The following is a 20148-nucleotide window of genomic DNA, read 5'->3' as shown; positions in this document are numbered from 1 at the left end:
GTGGAACCACGGAGAGAAGGCTTATATAATTAAGCAAAGATGCTGCTGTTTCCCATGCATATAAAAAATGAGACAATAATAAATATGTATTTAACACTCTCTTTATTTGTTAGATCTTAAACAGATACCTTCTCATGACGAAATACACTACCGTCCTCAAAGGATAGGAAAGGCGTAACAGGTGGGTTATGACAATGAATGACCATGATGACAATATGAAAGGTGTTACAGAATTACTTCTATGATTTTTATTACATATTGAAAGCATTTTTAATAAATTAATTAACGTCCTTCAAGGCTTCAACCTAAAAATGGTAAACAAATTACATAAAAAGTGCTATCCTCTACCTATCTATATCTTATCCAAATAAGACTTTTATTTTTGCATGTTTCTCAAGACGCATTATTATTAACAAGCATTATTTACAATGTGCAAGTATTTTAAATTTACAATTATTTGAGCGCCATCTAGTGCGTGGTTTGCTAACTTAAGTCGTAAGCTTGTTTTGCTTACAGCTTAAAAGCAAACTTGTTAGATGGCTGTGTATCATAACACAAAGATATTATTTTTTGAGGGAGTTTTATTAAAATATGGCATGTGTCTGGTAATTGAGGCAAAAAACATGATTTAAGAGATCTAAGTGACCATAAAATATAAGGGTAAAACAAGTGATTGCTCTGAAAAAAGTGGAAGACATTAGTTTCAGAACAAGCTGAAGTATTTTAAAGGTTCTGGTAAATTTTAGCAACTGGAACATCAATTTGTGTGTGAATACCACACAATAGTCTCAACTGCTTCCAACCGTCTGAAGCCATTGAGACTATGGCATCTCCAAATAGGATATGTTGTGAGGCTGAAGGTAGTAGGGAGGGTAAGGAGATAGGGAAGTGCCTGGCTAATCAGATCTGGTCCCCACATACGCCTAAAGCCAATTCAAGCAACGTTTCTATTTTGAAAATTGACATTTAATCAGGGCGACACTGAAAGGATCAATCACTACAAATAAATGTAATACATATTATTTTAAAAGAATAGATTGTAGAATAACACAAATTGCAGTTATCAACGTTACTTGCGTATGCCGGGATTTGAACCAGCAACCTCCAGATTTGTAGCCCAGGATCATAACCATTTAACCATTTCTGTTAATTGAAGCTATTCAAATAACATGGATGTCTCTTCCCTCAAAAATGTTGTATTTTTCCATTTCAAATAAAGAAAAGAATTTCAGAAATTAGTTTTCTACATGATCTATTACTTTCCTCTGCGTTATCACATTTACCTACAACTTGTAACTACGATGTTGTGCCACATAAAATATTAGATTAAATATAATACAGGCTTAACCCTTCAGACCACCGGCATATTGACCGGTACATTTTTTAAAGACGCTGCCAGAAAGTCAGAGAAAGTGTGTATTTCCGCTTCTCAATAAAATCCAAATAAATGGAATATTTATGAACGTATCTGAAGACTAAAAACTTATTTCAAAATGTGTTGAAACTCGCTTTCGTTATTATTTAAACACGTATTTTTTAAATATTAAAATTTTGAAATGAAACATAAAAAGTTTAAAAAATGGCTCACCTTACGCTAAATACTGAACTAAAATTACAGATAACGAAAAAAACAATGTATTCGAAACAATACTGTTAATTCAGGTTTTTAATCGTTTCATATAAAAATAATTTGTAAAAACTCACAAAGTTTCATAATTTTTTCTCAAACAGCGGTCGTACCTTTTGGTTTCATAGAGGAATACATTTTAATTATTCTATGGTTAATTCCTATATTTAAAAATAGAATGGTATTTTTTCATTCTAAAACCGTTTAGTTCATATTTCAAACTACGGCGGTAAGGGAGACACAACTATGATTACAAGACCATACGAGCTGTTCCGAAAAGCAAAAAAAATGATTCTACGGGTAATAGCTGTTTATTCCCAAAACCGATAAAAATATCTGAGGAGTAAAGGCATGCTCAAAATTAAATAATGAATCATTTCAAAAATTCTCTGTTTAACTTAGCTGCAGTAGTTTTGGTCAAAGAGAATAAAAATATCTTAAAAACATGTGTTGGTTTATCTGCGTACGTGGTTGCAACATGAGTAAGGTAAAGCGTTTGGGATAGAATGTAGTGCAGAGTTGCGAAAATTCACCTGTCTGCACTTAGCACCGTTAACTACAGACCTGGCTTGATTTATTAGTCATAAGTACGTATTTCAGGGAGGTACTCTAACCAGATTCATAGGCGCCACAATAGACTCGTTGCCAAATAATTATCTCACGTGCGAATATTCGTGAACAAGTAATCTATGGAAGCCGCATAAATCATCATTTTGATTGAGATGTCAGACGTTAATGGTATACATATATTTATAATATTATGGATGTACATAATGTCGTACATTCTTGTACCAAAGTGCTTCGAATTCTTGCTCTGGTTTTTATTAGAAATTCATTCATCTTTATGAAGTACATTACAGCATGGATGATGTACTGCATCAGTCTCGTTATGGTAGTCACAAAATGAGGTCGTACGTACATCAGGTTAACCGCTAGGCCATACCAACCCAGTGGTGACGTGTGAGAAACATGTTTTTAATTGAAAAAACCATCCATGCACAGCAAAATGAGATTTGCATTTTTACTCCAAATATGCTCAGAAATATCTGTTTATTACCTTATTGTACGGCCCGCTACATCCTGTACATAGACAAACTAATAATTTTATAGTATTTTAATTAAATAAAATCATTTCCTTGTGCATTATATAGACAACATTTTAATACACGTACCTGTAAAATATAATAGATTTTTAAAAGTTTGTTGTGGATCCAAATTTCAGGTTATACATTTTGTGATGAGTAATTTTAATAAATGACACATTGCGTTACAAGAACACAGCCTATTACTGAACTACAAGTTTAAAAAAAAAGGAAATGGAGACTGGAACACTTTGTGCCAATTCCTACTACCGGGTTTTGTTGTTTTTATCGTAAATTCTTTCTAGGGGAAAAAATGGCATTACGGAAAGTAATCATTTGTGGGTAAAATATAATTAAAAAGCCTTTACATTTAGCGCATCCGTGTACTTAACCACAACAAATAATAATACATATTTATGGGAAGTAGTATATTGATCCTGAATCAAATCTCAATATAGCATAGATTCAAAAAGTAAATCTTATGGATTATTGAAAAAGTCTCTTCTCACTGACGCGATCTCAACCCTTGCCTAAATTTTTTTAGATTTTTAAATTTGTTTATAATTTTGATTGTCAATCTCTTTTTTTTTGTAAACATTATGTGTAATTTCTTATATGCATTCAATCCATATTTGTAAGAAATTTAATGGTTTTAAAAAAAAAAAATTTCAGTCACCTTCATGATCACACTGTTCAGGATAACTGGAGGATTATTTCTCGACTCCTTTTCATATTTTAAGACCAACAGAACCGTTTTAGTGGGGTTATTTTTGGTTCAGCGAACTCTTTCATGTTTATCATTCTTGATCGCCGCCTGCATATCAAGGCGGCATTAACTCCCCTTGTCTCTTCCACAAATACCCTCCACTCCTAAATTAGTCTTCTTCGAGAATGTTTTTTATGGTAATCATCTTGGAATCTTACCGTTTTGTTTATCATTTTGCATCCCTTCAACTGTTGTGAAGTTTAAGTAAGTTAAAGTAAGCCGAGCTGTGCAAGTAAGAAGGAATGGATACCGTATGGCACACGTGAGTACATCGAGTACCTACATAGATGCCTTACATCGTGTTGGGCCGGGCCAGGCTGGGCTGTGGTGTTACTCGACATGTACCTACGAGTACTTCCAATAGGTACAGCGAGCATGTCTCTAATCCGCAAAGCGGCATTAGTGAGGCATTTGATACAGAAACCTTGAGCGTAAGATAATAATTATTGTTGTATACCGCTGTGTGAATGTGACTGTAATTGGAATTATGTGTTCCCTTGAGATGTTGCAGGCGTTCAGTGATTTCAGTGGGAAATATGGATAAATGGCTTATTAATGAGTCACAGATAACTTTGTTGCAAATAAATCAAACTAAAAAATAATTCCTACAATGATATTAAGAGTTTAAATTTCTTATTTATTTTTGCTCTACTGACTTTTTCTGTCAATAAAGGATAGGAGTTAACATGTGAAATCGAGGCTTATAATCCATTTTATGGTGATGAATTAATTTTTGAGATATATAAATAATTATAAAATTTTTATTCCTACCTAGATGCAGAGGTTGTGCATTGTATTCCATGTTTTCATAGCATACAATAAAATATAATATATAAAATAAAATATATGAAATATTATATACAAAATATAATTAGTTAAAGATAATATATAAATCAGAAAGGATGAAAATCGATCAACATCACACAACAAATAAAATAAAAATAAAAAGTGTGTGTACAATCATACAGGTAGAAGTTATGGTCCTTTGCGCTTCCCCCTTTTTTAGTCAAGCGTTAATCCTCTTAGGGCCAGTATTTCACTATGGTAATTTAATCAATTAATTGAGTTTCCGGCGTTCAGTTTTGGTGTAACCGTTGTATTACAAAAGCGCCCAACGTGGGGGGGTTGTAGATATTACCTAAATCTACAAATATCCCACATCATCTCTCAATGTCGAACTTTAGTAGTGCTACGACACCCTCAATCGGGGAATTTCGGGAAACGGGAAAATGTTGGATAAGAAAGTGGTGGCCTCTCTCGAGGGTGATTCCATAAGTATCTTACACTCGATTTAATAAGACAATAATACAGTCAATAAATAAATCAATGGGTCAACAGAAATAATTGCTGATTGAATCCGTTAATAATAGAGAACCTTTTATTGCCGTTGCCGCATAATGATTTTTAGGAACAAGATTTTATCTCGATTTATTATATTGCATGCTGTTCTTGTTAATCTAATTTCCAGAATGTATTATGTTGAGGTTTAAAATTTCAACATATTAAAAAATTCTTAAGAGTGGGTTCAGACGGTTGCAAAATCAAAAGAAGGAAACTTCAATACCTTCGAAATGGATTAGAATCAGAATCAGTCGATCAAGATGTGTGATTAGGCCCCTAGGTCGGTCACTCTTAAATGGAGATTGAGATTGACAAAGCATTTTTTGAACCTATTTAGGTAGGTACAGACTAACAGTACATGTTCTGACAGAAAAAAAATTATAAGGTGGTGTAGAGTTTATTAATAATTGCATTGATGATAATTCAGATCATATCTGTAGTTGGGCGTGGTCAAGTGAATCAAGTTACTGAGACACGATGAGAGACGGAGTAACATTGATAATATGAACTAGAAGATGAAAGAATGCGGATGAAGTGAGGGGAATGTGACGGGACTGTAGATGTTGAGTTATATCCAATCCTTTCTTAAATATCTTAATGCAGGTAATTCGTATGAATATGTGGGATGCATCTTTACAAGAAACTCATATAAACAGCGATGTTGCAAACAAAAAAAGAACAAGATGTTCAATAAAATAAAAATATTATTGTGTTAAAGTTAAAAATATATAATTTATAGCAAAAAAAAACTGGAAAAAGATTGTAACGTAAAATGGAAAATCAGCAATTTTCAAAATATCTTAGACATTTTCATGATTTCTTGTTAACATACAAAACTAATTGATAGAAAAAGGCGTTTAATATATTATTTTAAAACTAATTACACTCAATTTTTCGCAAAACTTTTATTAATAATCAAATAAAATTCGTGAATATGTATTTCTGGATTTTAAAATTTCTCTTTTTCTCTCCACTCACTTTCATCCTTTTTAATATTTTTACTCATACATGTATTACTTAGTTAAGATTAAAGGCCATTACCCCAGGTGAAATTACTAAGATTATTGTTTGGACATATGCCTTTACCATGGATAGTTTAATAATATCATTACGCTTACATCTACCGTGCGCACTCGCTCCACGTGCAACTTCGAACAGAAGTAATGCCATCTAGTGTATTATTTAATAACCCCTATCACTTATATCATAATGCACGTGCATAAATAAATATACCTTTCTACTGTAACAGATGTCTTACGTTTACGAAGGCACTGCATTATCTAGTACCTTTCTATTATGATAACAACATCTTCATCTACTACTATTTTGACAACGGCTGCACAAATAAAATGTTATCACCTCCTTCCAGAGCAGCGGTGGGTTCTTATTTTATTAAATTGCAAACAATATCTGTCTTATCAAAAAGTGACTATTCAAATATTTCCTGTGAAAACTTAATGCGCAATTCAATCTAAAATGTATCACGATCTCAGTCAATGAAAAAATAGGTGACACGCGATTTTGGTCGGTTAAAGTAATTTGGAACACCCAAGGCAATTCGTAATTACATCGGTTGCAGAAATATAAAAAAGCTGATAAAGGGTGAACGTCGGGCCTTTATATGTATTATTATGTGTGGTTCAGGCCCGAGGGCTTCTAGGCGAGGCCCTTCGTTAGTAAGTTAGTTGTTGGCAAAGGCTCCAGCCTGCGCTGTAGACTGTTACATATTATTCCGTTGTGAAATAAGACTGTATAATACAAAACTTGCACACAACTTTGTGATAAATCACATAGACAAATCAATCATAGGAATGTCATGGAAAACAGTGCAATATTGGTGAAATAAAGACGTTACTTTGGTTTTCAGATTATTATATTTTGTAAGTGGCGTAATTTTTAAGATTTAATTTGTAAGACATTGTTTACTATGCATGAATTTCATTTATATGTCAATCTGTCTTTCGTTTTCCATTTAACATGGACGCGAAAAGTTTTTTTTTCCATTAGCTCCACACAGGAGGTCCTGAGGAAAATAAATCCATCAGGGATTATGTCATATTTGGGGATGCTGTGTGAAGGGTTTTTTACGGAAAGGAAGGAGATGAAGTTCTAGGAATGAAAAGGGTATGATGGGTGGGTCAATATGTCCAGGAGTGAACTACATATGAATCCATTCCATATAATTTCCAGCCCACACCAGGTAAAGTATTCTTCATGTTGTAGAGAGTTGAGGAGAAATTCTTTAGATTGGCTACTACCTCCGCTTCCATCCTACTGACTTTCTTTTGGGTGTGCTCAAAATGAACTATTTACGGGTCAGGGGGGAATTCGTATTACTACACATTTCTTCAGACTGATTAGTGGATGGTTTGATAATTCGGCCAACACGGAAAGCATTCATTTTTATGTTCCCGATGGTTATCTCGGTCACCAACAGCTTAGACTGTTCTATATCCTGGCCTGCAAGACTAACTTGCCTATGGTCATTCCGGTGGGGAGAGAAATCTTTCTGTTGAACAGAAGTAACTCGGATATTGAAATTTGTAGCATCGATAAAGCTGTCTTTGAAATTGAAGCTCTGTTTTTACTAGTATAGTTAATATACCCACCGTCTATATTTATGTTAGAATTTTCTATGACAAATGTAATTAAAAACGAATTGAAATTAACAACGTTTTTAAATTAATAAATAAATGGAAGTATTGAATTCCTTCCACTGATGTGCAAGCCTATGGGGTCGAGAGATTCCGGCTGGACCCGTACACCCCGGCTAAATCACCAAACTTAGCAAACTACTTGCAGTAATCTAAGGCGAGGGTTTAAGGCAGGATTTAAAAGGGGTGCCCAGGTTCATGGGGTGAGGTTTGTCTAGGTCTTGGCTGCGGATGCGTACGCCCGCCTACTTCATGGCGGGTCTGATCGGGAGAGACTGATTGAGGAAAATATTTTGAACTCTCCAGCCGGACTCAATGCCGACCCATCTTCTTGCACCTCAATGCGAGGGATGGATTCATACGTTTGTCACTCCTGGACACATTGACCTTCAGATTCATAATCACCCCTCATAATTTTTTCCTTCCTAAAACTTTCTCTCCTTCCTTTCCCTAAAAAAACCCCTCGACACAGCATCCCCAAAGATGACATAGGCCCTGAGAGAATATTTTCTTCAGAGTCTCCTGTGTGGAACTAATGTAAAAAAAAACTTCGCTTGCCATAAATTTGTAACACTGTATTATAGTGATTTGTTTTTGGGTATTATGCCGTGTTGTACTACGTCCTTCCTTAGCTAAGCCATATTTCGGATATATAGCCATATATCGGTATCGCATCTTCGCACATACATACATAAGCACACACTTCGCCACAACTTTGGATTACACATCTGCCCTGATGATAGACACTGCAATGCTGTCCGAAACGTTGTCTAAAGAAGGAGGTAGCGCAACACAGCAGAATACCCCACAAACAAATCACCATAATACTTTTGGCCGTGAAAATTTCAAATCATATTAGTAACGCGGTGTTCATTATCAAAAAAATATTTTTTCCTAGTGGACACCAAAAATAATGGTCACCATTTTTCTTGGCAGAATAATAATTAATAAATTCGATTCATGGACATTTGATTGAGTTGGAATGTTTTTTTTCTTACTCCATTTTGTCGATTGACATAAAAATGTCGGATTTACACCGGCCTGGACTATACACCGGTTGGTATATACTTAAGGTAACTTAATTCGCTAATTTAACAGGAAATTTCAAAACAATGCGTTCGTTAAAAAAAAACGTGGACATGGCTGTTAAATCGGTGCCAGAGCAAAATCCTGAAATCTATTGATAATATTAATATAACTGAATCATTTCTGTGAATGTATTTCATACTGTATGTTGTCTGTGTCCATTTTGAAACCTGATCCAAATAAAAACAATAATAAATTCGTTTAGTTTTATGAATTATTCCAGTTTACCAGGACGCATATGGTTTTATTGAGACCATTAATCGAATTTCCGACATAATCAATCTCCAAGTGACATACAGGTTTTCTTGCTTTTCTCGTAACTAGAGCATATTGCAATATACAAAGTGCATACTTTTAGCAAATACAACATTTAAAAACGAGTCTATTAAACTTTTCGTCATTAAAAAAAAGACAATACAGCAAAGATAATTTTGTATCGATAAGGTAATAGATAATAACCCATTTCCGGGGGAATAGGTATTAGTGATTATAAAATACCTAATACTTAGCATTTTATTAAAATTCAATTAATTTTTCCATCATAATCAAGAAAATCCAATTCGGAATAGTTGATTTTCAAAAAAATATCTACAAGCCTTACCGCCGCACCATTCTTAACCATTAACTATGGACGTGAAAAAAAAATCACACTCCCATGGACGTCGGGTCACACAGACCCCTTCATAAAATTCTTCTAATTTTCAAACCTGGACCAATCTGACTTTAGCAAGGAGTTTATATGTATAAAGTATTTATAAATAAAAGATCGAGTAATAAAAATAATCAACTTTTATTCATATTTTAATAATTATCTCCAAATTTAACAAACCTAGTCAGTTTTCAGTCTTAATTGACTTGAGATCATATTAAGGCTCCTTAATTATAGTAGGTATTACAAAAATTAAAACCAATAATTTTTCCTAGCTAATAAAAGAAACAGTAACAAAAATTCATAAAAAAAACTTCTGAAAGAAATAAAATAAAAATTCTCACAAGGATCAAACTTATGTAAAATTACTGGCACTCAGAACATAGAGGCTTGGAACACTGAAGACAAACTGGCTTCTTTCATGTCATTTACAAACATTACTTTACGCCTGCAATGTTCATTTGTTGGTTGGGCACCACGTTTCACAGCTGATGTTGTTGGCTCACTACTGTCCGCCATTTTGTTTTTAAATCTAGAATAAATTAAAAAAGATTATAATACTAAAATGTAAGAAAATTATAGTAGACGGGTCACATAGGCCCGAGTATATTTGCATGGAAATTATAGTCAACGGGTCTCCCAGGCCCTGATCAAATTTTAAATGATTATTACTCACGTAATAAGTGCCGGATGACGCGACCTTCTCCCTCCTTGGTCATAACACAACTAAAACTGAAGCTACTGAGACGCGCGGGGATGGCACGCGCGGGGAAGGTGTTTATTCCGAGAAATTGAAGAAGGGGTTGGGCCTCTGAGACCCGACCTCCATAGTTAAAGGTTAAAAGAACCCTGTGTTTAGCAACTCAGTTAGTTATTTATTTTGGAATTATAATAAGCTTACAAGTATCGAGCATGAAATTTACAAAGAACCAGAGGATTTTTTTTTCCATTAAACCCACAAAATGAACTAGCAGAGTGAGAGTCAGCTTACTATCAAAGACATACTAACAAAACAAAGAAGAAAAAACATAAGATCTAAGATGGTGTTGTGATGTCACATTACATAATTCTGAATGTTGTTCGGGCTTCAATCAAACTTTCTTTGCTTCAAAGAAAGAGCGCAAAAAATATATCCATCCCCAAAATCTCTACGACACGTATGCTATATCCAAAGATCTCAAAAATAATACCTTATTACCGACATTCTACCAATAAAAGATTTATTCGTGATAAGATCGTGAAACAAAAAATCCCATATTCTCGGAATCAGGACTAGTGCAACACAGGGATTACGATGCTGACAAAGGTCCGGGATTCCCAGTTCTCAAGATCCAGGGTTTGAAAATAGTGATCGACCTGGACAGGATGGGGAAGAATAATAAAAACCTTTACTTGGTCTGCGCTCTTCGATAAATGCTTATTTATTTTAAATTAACACTATGCCAATGAATCAACACATTAAAAGCTCCTGCAAACAGTTTCCATTGTATAAACATTTGATCATTGCAATAGGTACTAATTCAACTTACGTTGAATTAATTAAATCAGAGCAATCAACAAATTGCTTAAATTAATTGCGTGTAATTCCATTGGTACTACTGTCACTTATCACTGTTCATTATGCATCTCTTTATAATACTGTTTATATGATTTTGTTTTGATTGGTAGAGGTCGATGAACAACGAAATAATGGGTGTATTTAAAACCAAAGTAGGTCATGGCGGGCAGCCGCCTAAACAGATTTAAATAAAGAATGCCGCATATGTTACCGCGCAAGGTGTTACCAGAAGTTAATAAGAAGTACTTGCTTAGTAAGAAGCAGTTTTAATACCTGAATTAGATAGGTAGTCATTGATAAAGTAGGTAGTACGTAATTTTGAAGATTGTTTAATGTTGGAGTGAAGGTTTAGCTGACCATTGCAAACCTGTTTATTTAATCCAAAATATGTACGTGGTTATAGAAGAATTCTCAACACATTGTACACTATGTTAAACGCTGAACGTCATTATGTTATGTGCTGGGATAATATTATTGCAAAAAATGAAGCAAACATAAATAAAATTCGTTATCATTTATTGTTGCGTGGACTGGATATAATCTTGACATTTGTTTTTTCGGGAGAAAAATAAAGTTTATTATTAAAATTACACGAATCTTACCATACATAGGTTTCCACTTGGGTTTGAAGACATTTAATTCAAAAGTGGTCAGTTTATTTGATGACCACACGGAGATACCACATGACCGGTACAGGACAAGAGATGGTTTCTGTTTCTCCTGAGGTACGGGATAATATTTTTCCCTTACTCCAGAAACGGTGGAAGATGCTTCGATTGATACAACTTCAGCTGTTTTGGTGATAATTTTGAGATATAATGCCGGGTTGCGATACCTGCTTTTTAACATTTACATCATCAGGGCAGATGTGTAATCGAAGATTGTAACGAGGTGTGTGCTTATGTATCTATATGCAATGCCATGCTGCCAGCTCCAAGCCAGAGCCGGTATTACAGTATAATTTTAAATAGTTTTCTGCGTTTAGATTTGGTGTAGCCGTCAATTACCGGATACCAAGAACTATTGAGCTAAGCCCCGTCGTCTTTATCGTTACTAATGGGATTTTTGTGAATTTCAATTGCCTCCGTAATAAGTGCTCTACACGTTTTGGGTCTTCCTTGGAACGAATCAAAAGTACCGGCAGGTTTCAATTAAATGCTCAGCAATTACCAATTTGTCATAACTTGGCATAACACCCCAAAAATAAATCACTTAATATTTGGCCGTAAAAATTAGAAATCATAACTTCAGTCGGGTGTTTCCTAGCTTTTTTAAAATTTTCTGACCCAGAGTTGTTGATAATAAAATACCATTCGAGGAGAAATAAAAAAAATATATTTTATATATATATATAAAATACAGTGTGTGGAAAGCCTACGCACGACGGAAGTGAAACTTTTAGTATTCTTCTCTCTCTCTTTTCATTTCATTGTCTCTTTTTTCTGTCTATTGACATATTTATAAGTAGCATGTGATAAAAAAATTAAAAGTTATAAAAATATGGGATTCGAACCCGGGTCCTGCATAACGAGTGTCGAACACTCTGCCTCTAGACCGCGAGGAGAGATATTTCGCGCGACGCGGTGTTATCGGCCTTGATTAGTAATTTTAATGATTCAAAATAAAAATAATTAATCAAAATACCGAGCGACTCTACCGGCTCGATTTCTAAGCTATATTTTGACCAAAATATCATATAGGTACCGTAAATTAAAGTAAAGGTATATTAACAAATTTATGTAATTTTTTACTACATTATTACAAATCGTTGATAAAAAAAAATAATTAATCAAAATACCGAGCGACTCTACCGGCTCGATTTGTAAGCTATATTTCGACCAAAATATCATATAGGTACCGTAAAGTAAATTAAATTTAAATTAACAAATTTATCTAATTTTTTACTACATTATTACAAATCGTTGATAAAAAAATTAAAAGTTATAAAAATATGGGATTCGAACCCGGGTCCTGCATAACGAGTGTCGAACGCTCTGCCTCTAGACCACGGTTATTACGTATTCGATCAAAATATCATATAGTAAAAATATCTAAAAGTCGCAGCACGAGAGCATTTTATCACTTTAAAAAAATTATTATTAAAAAATCACAAAAAAAAAAAATAGTTAAAGCGGGGATCGAACCTCGGTTCTTCACGACGACAATCGGGCGCTTTGCCTCTAGACCGCGAAGCTGAGTTTGGAGAGCGACCGAAAGTAGGTATATAATATTGGCAAGGCTCCTATAGTGAAATGATCACGGTTTTTGATGACGGTCATGAGTTGGTTTTACTCCGGTCCTCGAAATTGCATAACGCGCATAAAGAAGTTTCACTTCAAAAAATTTGTTAAAGCGGGGATCGAACCTCGGTTCTTCACGATGACAATCGGGCGCTTTGCCTCTAGACCACGAAGCTGAGTTTGGAGAGCGACCGAAAGTAGGTATATAATATTGGCTACGCTCCTATAGCGAAATGATCGCGGTTTTTGATGACGGTCATGAGTTGGTTTTACTCCGGTCCTCGAAATTGCATAACGCGCGTAAATAAGTTTCACTTCAATAATAAATACCTTCTGATTATTTAGGGTGGGTTTTTTCATTTACCGTTACTTTTAGCTGTACAGTTTGCAGTTACTTTAGCAGTGCAGTTGACATTTACGGCAAAATGAGTTTTTTCACGACGCCAACTGCGAAAGTAAAGGTAAACAGGGATGACAGCATGATAACTAATCTAATTCCCACATTTTCGTATTGGAAACTATACATATATTTTTTTCATGTGGCAACCCATACAATAAATGTCAAACATCATCTTCATCTATGGTTTCATCGTTTTTTTGGTTCGCGCCGTGTGTTCTTATAAAATTGATAATAATGAGTATTTTTGTAGAAAAGTAAGTGGAAACTCAATTATGTTGATATTAATAGTAATTTTATATTATTATCTAAGTACTTTGAAGTGTTTTTGAAATAAAAAGTGGGTATTTAATCTGCCGCCACATCTGTAGGCACAGATTTTGGAAATTACACTTCATTTCAACTTAGTTACTCCAAAAACATCGATTTCAGTCGGGGCTGATGACAAACTGTTAATTTATATTCCATAAAAAACTTTCATATACCTACGTAAATTTTTCATCAGCCTGAAATCGATGTTCTCTGTTGTAGGTAACTAAGTTGAAACGAAGTGTAATTTGCAAAATCTGTGCCTATCAAAAACGTGACGGCTTATGGATTATTTACCAAAAAATGTATGTTAAACCGATTATGTAAATATTTAATGTTATTTTTCAGTACATAACCAATGTTTATATGTTTGCAGCGAACGTGGAAGTATTTTTTCGGCGAGGGAGGTTGAGATGCTAAAGAGCCTCATTGATAAATATGGCAAAATAATTTTGTGTAAAAAAACTGACGCAATGGGCTCACAAGCAAAGGAGAAAGCATGGATAGATATTACAAGTGAGTTCAATGCGTCAACGACCATCTTAAGAACGGTGAAACAGATCAAATACAAGTGGGAATACATGAAGCGCGTCGCAAGAAAGGTAAAAAATCAGTACTCATTTGATATTGTCGTGGATTTATTCTTGACGATTTCACTCTTTCTTGTTTATAATTAAAAAATGTATGTTTTGTTTATTTAAGGAAGCTGGAAAGCAGAAGCAATCCATCATAAAAACTGGTGGTGGACCTCCTCCTCCGCCAATGTCCGACACTTCAGAATGGGTGTCTAGTGTAATGAAGGAATCGATTGTGGGGATTACTTCAACGTATGATGGAGATTGTAAGTTCTCATAAACATTTCATATTCTGCTAAGGTCTAAAAAAAACATGTCGGCTTTGTTCTCATATAAATATTGTTCATCTTTTCAGCCACACCAAACAATTATGTTCCATTGGATGGGGATAAAGTGTCCATTATCCAACAGCTCATGGGTTCCGGTAAGATGTTCTCTAATTTGATACATATTAACATATAAATATTAGGGTATTATGAATATGTTGTATAAATGCTGTGTGCAAGGTCCGTGTGGCCAAGCAGACAGCAAGCAGATAAACAAGTGATTTACAAACTGCAACTACAACTGCAATAATTAGCAACTGTCCCGTCAATCAATTACTTGATCCCAATTACTGTCATTTCTTTAAGCAGGAAATTGTTCTTCCGCCAAATCCCATAATATATAAGTACATAGTTATTATTTGATTTCAGAATTAAATCCTGGGCCATCCCAGGATATATCCTATATCTTGGCACCAAGTCAGGAACTATCCGAAGTAGTGGTAGATGTTGACGTTACATCCAAAATTGAAAGCCACATTGAAACTCCTGCCAGAAGTAAGTGGAATCATTGTAATCAATACAAATTTGAATTAATTCATGAATCCAATAAATAAAATACTAATGTTTATTCTTGTTCCAGATATTCGCAAAAGGTTTCCCAAAGAAACACCTTTGAAACAGTCGAGGCTGTCTGTTTGCACAGATGTGATGAAATTGAAGTCGGAAAAAATACAAACAGAAATAAATGTGATGAAAGAAACATTTGAATTGGAAAAAACGAAAAGAAAATTTGAAGAGGAAAGAGAAAAACTAAAATTTGCTGCTGAAATGGAAAATATTGAATTGGAAAAAAAGAAAAAAAAAATAGAATTACTGTTACTAGAAAAACAATTAAATATTTAATCTAGAGGAAATTATGTATGCATTTCAGCAGCAACTTTTTTTTGTTCTTCTCTTTCGTTCTTCCACTTCAACACATTTATTTCCGTTTGTATTTTTTCTGCAGAAGAGGATCGCTGAACCATCGCTTGAATTGCCTTATGTTTAATAATACATTTTAGTTATGCTCTTGTTTCGTCCTGGAATGTCAAGCAATCAGAGCATATTTTTTTATTTCTGTAATCGCTCCAGTGGTTAGCCTCCTCAAGGGTCTTCCTCCACTCATCTCGATTTTGGCCATAATAAATAATTATGTGTAATAAATTAAACAATATTTTGTTTGAACCACGTCTATACTTGTTTATTATTTAATATGTATTAGTTATAACTATATATTTTCATATTCACCAAAAACCCCTGAAAAGGGCATTAATAAATTATGAACATATAATTGTTATTTAGAACTAATAATTTTCTTACATAAGTCCTACAACTTCTTAAATAAAAAATAATATTTTTAAAAGAGTTCATCATTTCAATTCCTCATTTTCTTATTCCTTGAAATGTGCCTACTGCACACTGCAGCGTCACTGCACATGAGTTACATTGTGTCTCTGGCCACCAACCTGAAACAAAATTATATATACATATACACAGTACACACCATCTCCCTATTGGGGTAGGCAGAGAGGACAGCTCTACACTCATGCCCGTAATGCCATGAATACCGTAAGAAAGTGGTTATCCATGTACATAAATATGAAGGATACAAGGAATAAATACTTACTGGTCAAAATAAGAATGAATGAGTGCTTCCCTAGCTATTCTTCCAGAGGTGGTGGGAGCACCACTGCCACCGCCTTCATTGTTATTTATACGGAATCGATCGAGATCCACATTTATTTCCGGATCTACCTCCGGAATGTTCTTCTTTAAACAAACATTATGCAAAACTGCGGTGGCAAGTATGACACTTTCGATTCTATTCTGTTTTAATCTAAGTTTGGTGGCAATGCAGGGAAATCGTCTCTTCCAGACACCGTAAGAACGCTCTACTGGGTTTCTGGTGCGAATATGGCTTCTATTGTACAGTTCTTCTCCTGGTGTCGTGGGATTTCTAAGAGGAGTAAAAAGGTAGCGCTGTACGCCATAACCACCATCTCCCAAAATAACGTTATTGCCAAAATCTCCATTCTCCAACCTGGCCTGTATGTTACTAGCATTAAAAATAGTGCTATCGTGGCTAGCTCCTGGCCATCTACATACAATATCCATAATTATTAGATCAGAATTACAAATTGTTTGGACATTGTATGAAAAATAACCTTTACGGTTTCTATATAACTCTGCTATTTGTCCACCTAAAATTATAAAATCTTTGTTGTATATTACAATTGCATAACAATATGAAAACCAATAGTTTTTCTCTATAAAAGTTAATAATTATTTGAAATTTTTTTCAAAATTCAGTTAAATAAAATAGATAAATCTTTCTTACCGGGAGATGTTATTGGTATATGCGTACAATCAATAGCTCCTATGACGTTTGGAAATTTGGCCAATTTGTGAAATTTCACATTATTTTCAATCATTTCAGCGTCACTTCTAGGCATTGATATGAAATGTTTGCTTAGCGATGCTATGGCCTTTGACACTTTAAAAATGATTTTACACACAGTACTTTTGTGTGTATTTGCAACATCTCCTAGTACTCTTTGCATTGATCCAGTTGCATAAAACCTTAAAGCCAATAACAACTGCTCAGATGGTTTGACGGCATTATTCCTAGCAGAAAGAAACAAATTTTAGAAGCTTCATTATTACGTCATGTCATTTGAATAAATATTTGTAATTACACTTTATCAACCATTACTTACATGTCACTGGGAGAACATATCATATCTGCAATTAATGTAGTCAAAAGTCGAGCAGTTTCTTTATTAACTCGAAATCGGCATACGAAATCCAGGTCTTCCATTAGATAAAAATTCCTCCGTATATTATGACGCTTTATACGTTGTGTCATATAATTAATTATATGTTCATCGTCAGAGCTTGACGAACTGTCACTTGTCGAGAACATAATGATAATATACTAGCAAATACCGTAAAATAGAAGCAAGAAAATCTCTAAAATAGCTACAACAAAAAATAACCTCTCAACTCTGAAACTGTCACTTTGACAATGGCAGCCATTTTTTTTACTTTACAATTAGCATTTACAGCACGGTTGCCTAGCTGTAAGATTGTAGGTAAAAGTAAACGGTAAATGTCAAATGAAAAAACTCATTTCTATGACTTTTACTGTTTACTTTTACAATTAGCATTGCATTTAGCATTCTCGGTAAATGAAAAAACCCACCCTTAATGTGTAGTACATTACTGCATTGCGTTCTTCTGTAGCTAAAGTATTTCACAATCAACATTTTTTATTGTATTCTATAATACAAATAACAAATGACTTAATTCGCCCGCAGCTATTAAGATAAATGCCCGACGAATAAAATGTTAACCTAAACAAAACAAAGAATTTGAACTACGGAAGGAATTGTGTGCGGCAACCTTGTCTGCGTCTAAAATGTTTCTCTTTCTAACAATTTCTCAGATCATATTCATAAATAAAGCTTGGGCAATCTCGAAATGCACGAAATAATATTATTTAGATCAGTAATTAGGCTTACACAATGAAAATAATAACGTTATATATCAGATTATATCAGGTACTCAAATACCTCGTACTCGTAGATAACTGTGGTATAATCTTTAATAAATGTCGTGATGCAGTGACCACCGATTTTTCGTAGTAAAATGTATTAAATTTCAATGTATTGGCAAATTTATTCATTTCTATCGCTGAACAGGATTTTAATTAAATACATTTCCTTTATTTATTATGTGTAGTTGGTACATATTATGATATCCTGTTTAAACGATAAAATTAAACGTTGCGAGTTTTTTCAAGCGATGGATACAAAAAAATGGATACATTGTAGAATATCTGTTCGTTTGAAAATCTAAAGCAGCAACAGCTCTCGGACGAAGAACTCGGGCGAAATGAAAATTTATGGAAGAAAATTATTAGGTTAACGAAAAAATTTGAGCTTTTCTCTGTTTTTTTAAATCATGGCAATCCGTATACTAGTGATGGAAATAAATCGATTTTTGGAAAATCTCGCGCGTTTACGTGAAAAGACGTTCTAATGTCTTGACCGCTATTATCATATTTACGTCTTTTGACGTTCTAATGTTCTGAGCGCCATTTCTATCGTGCAAAATATATTTTTTTATCCGAACAAAAGTTTAATTTAGTATTATTGAAATACCAGTCAGTGACTTCTATATTATCACTTTATATAAAATACACACCTTAATATAGAAATGCTTTCCATTTAGATTTGAGTGGAAATAAATATCGACACTGACAAAGTACCTTTTGCCTATTAGATCGAGACAACTAATCAATATTTCCTACTCACAAATAACGCCCACATCGCTTTCCCTTAGTTCCTTTTTATAATCTTTATATTAAAAATAGGTTTTAAAAATTGACAATACGGTTTCATACACTTCAAGAATTTTTCAGAGTTGTTTTTAACCGCCTGTCAAAAACTTTTCTTTGTCAGTTGACTAGATGTGAATAATGGCGACCTGTAGTGTCAAATGCGACATTTCCATTGTATCGGTTTTGTAGATTACTGATCCGTAAAAAAATAACCATGGTAAATGTTTAAATCCTTTTTGACTATCGTTATAGAACCGTCAGAAAAATATGGTTATTACTCAGTTCATTACTATATTTTGCCAAAATCCTTTTTTAATTGGTGTTTACTCTTTCTAGAAATATTTTTTGTTCTTTTAAATAATTCATATTAATTTTTCTTATCTAAGAGTCAAGTATTAAAATAATGTATAAAAGAGAAAAACGCTATGAAAAATCAAAGAATATCAATTTATTATTACAGTATATAGACGAACATTCATCTGTGATGTAATACATAAAAAATAATATATAAATCCAGGAGGTGCCCAAAAATTTTAACGATATTCACAATAAAAATTTGTGAATATGCCAGAAATGGTTAAGGAGTGAGATTGCAAGAATCCCTATATATCTCGAAGCGCCTTCAAACCCATAGTGTCTGACGGGCGGCAGCGTGGATTTCATTTGGTTTTATTTAGATAAAATTTTTGCCCACTGATCCTCAAAATTAGAGGAAGGTCAGTGTCTACATCTGAATTTGAAAAACTCTGCTTAAAGCCCGGGTAACGAAGGGGATTTCAACTAGTTAGATTACAAACATTATTCGGTTATGCCCATCAAAATCATATCTATATGGGCTTGTGATTTACTTTCCGTGCCGTAAAACATTGCTTGAACTGTTTATCATTGTGGTATTCACTTTTACTTTATGTAAAGCTTTACTAGACGCTAAAACGAAAAGAAAGTAATATTAAGGCGCTGAACAAACGAGGAAATGGTAAATGGTCGTCTGTAATTAAGAGGATGGTTTAATCTATTGCCCTTCTCCTAAAATGCATTTTAAATATTCTGGTGGCAGCACGCCGACACATAAACGGATCACGACACGGCGTTAACATGAACATTAATCCTTCACGAATGAATAATATGAGTTTATTTATGAATAATGTCCGCCTACTTTGATAACCGCTTAGGTAGCTTAGGGATTGCGCTTTTTGTCATGTTAAAAATCCTAATCT

General features: G+C 34.0%; 1 protein-coding gene across 1 annotated transcript; it reads left to right on the top strand.

The window, feature by feature from the left end:
* The first annotated feature begins 13604 nt into the window (after positions 1-13604).
* On the top strand, positions 13605-15458 carry LOC149427029 (uncharacterized). The gene is made up of 6 exons (XM_089639589.1): positions 13605-13657; positions 14086-14311; positions 14412-14550; positions 14640-14708; positions 14980-15105; positions 15191-15458. The coding sequence occupies exons 1-6, from the start codon at positions 13638-13640 to the stop codon at positions 15451-15453; spliced, it is 843 nt and encodes a 280-aa protein (XP_089495715.1). The 5' UTR covers positions 13605-13637; the 3' UTR covers positions 15454-15458.
* Positions 15459-20148: the final 4690 nt, after the last annotated feature.

This window comes from Hesperophylax consimilis, chromosome 1 (genome assembly GCF_061612785.1).
Source record: "Hesperophylax consimilis isolate HC1 chromosome 1, BYU_Hcon_1.0, whole genome shotgun sequence".
Taxonomy (NCBI): domain Eukaryota; kingdom Metazoa; phylum Arthropoda; class Insecta; order Trichoptera; family Limnephilidae; genus Hesperophylax; species Hesperophylax consimilis.
This window is presented reverse-complemented; position numbering and strand designations above follow the sequence as displayed.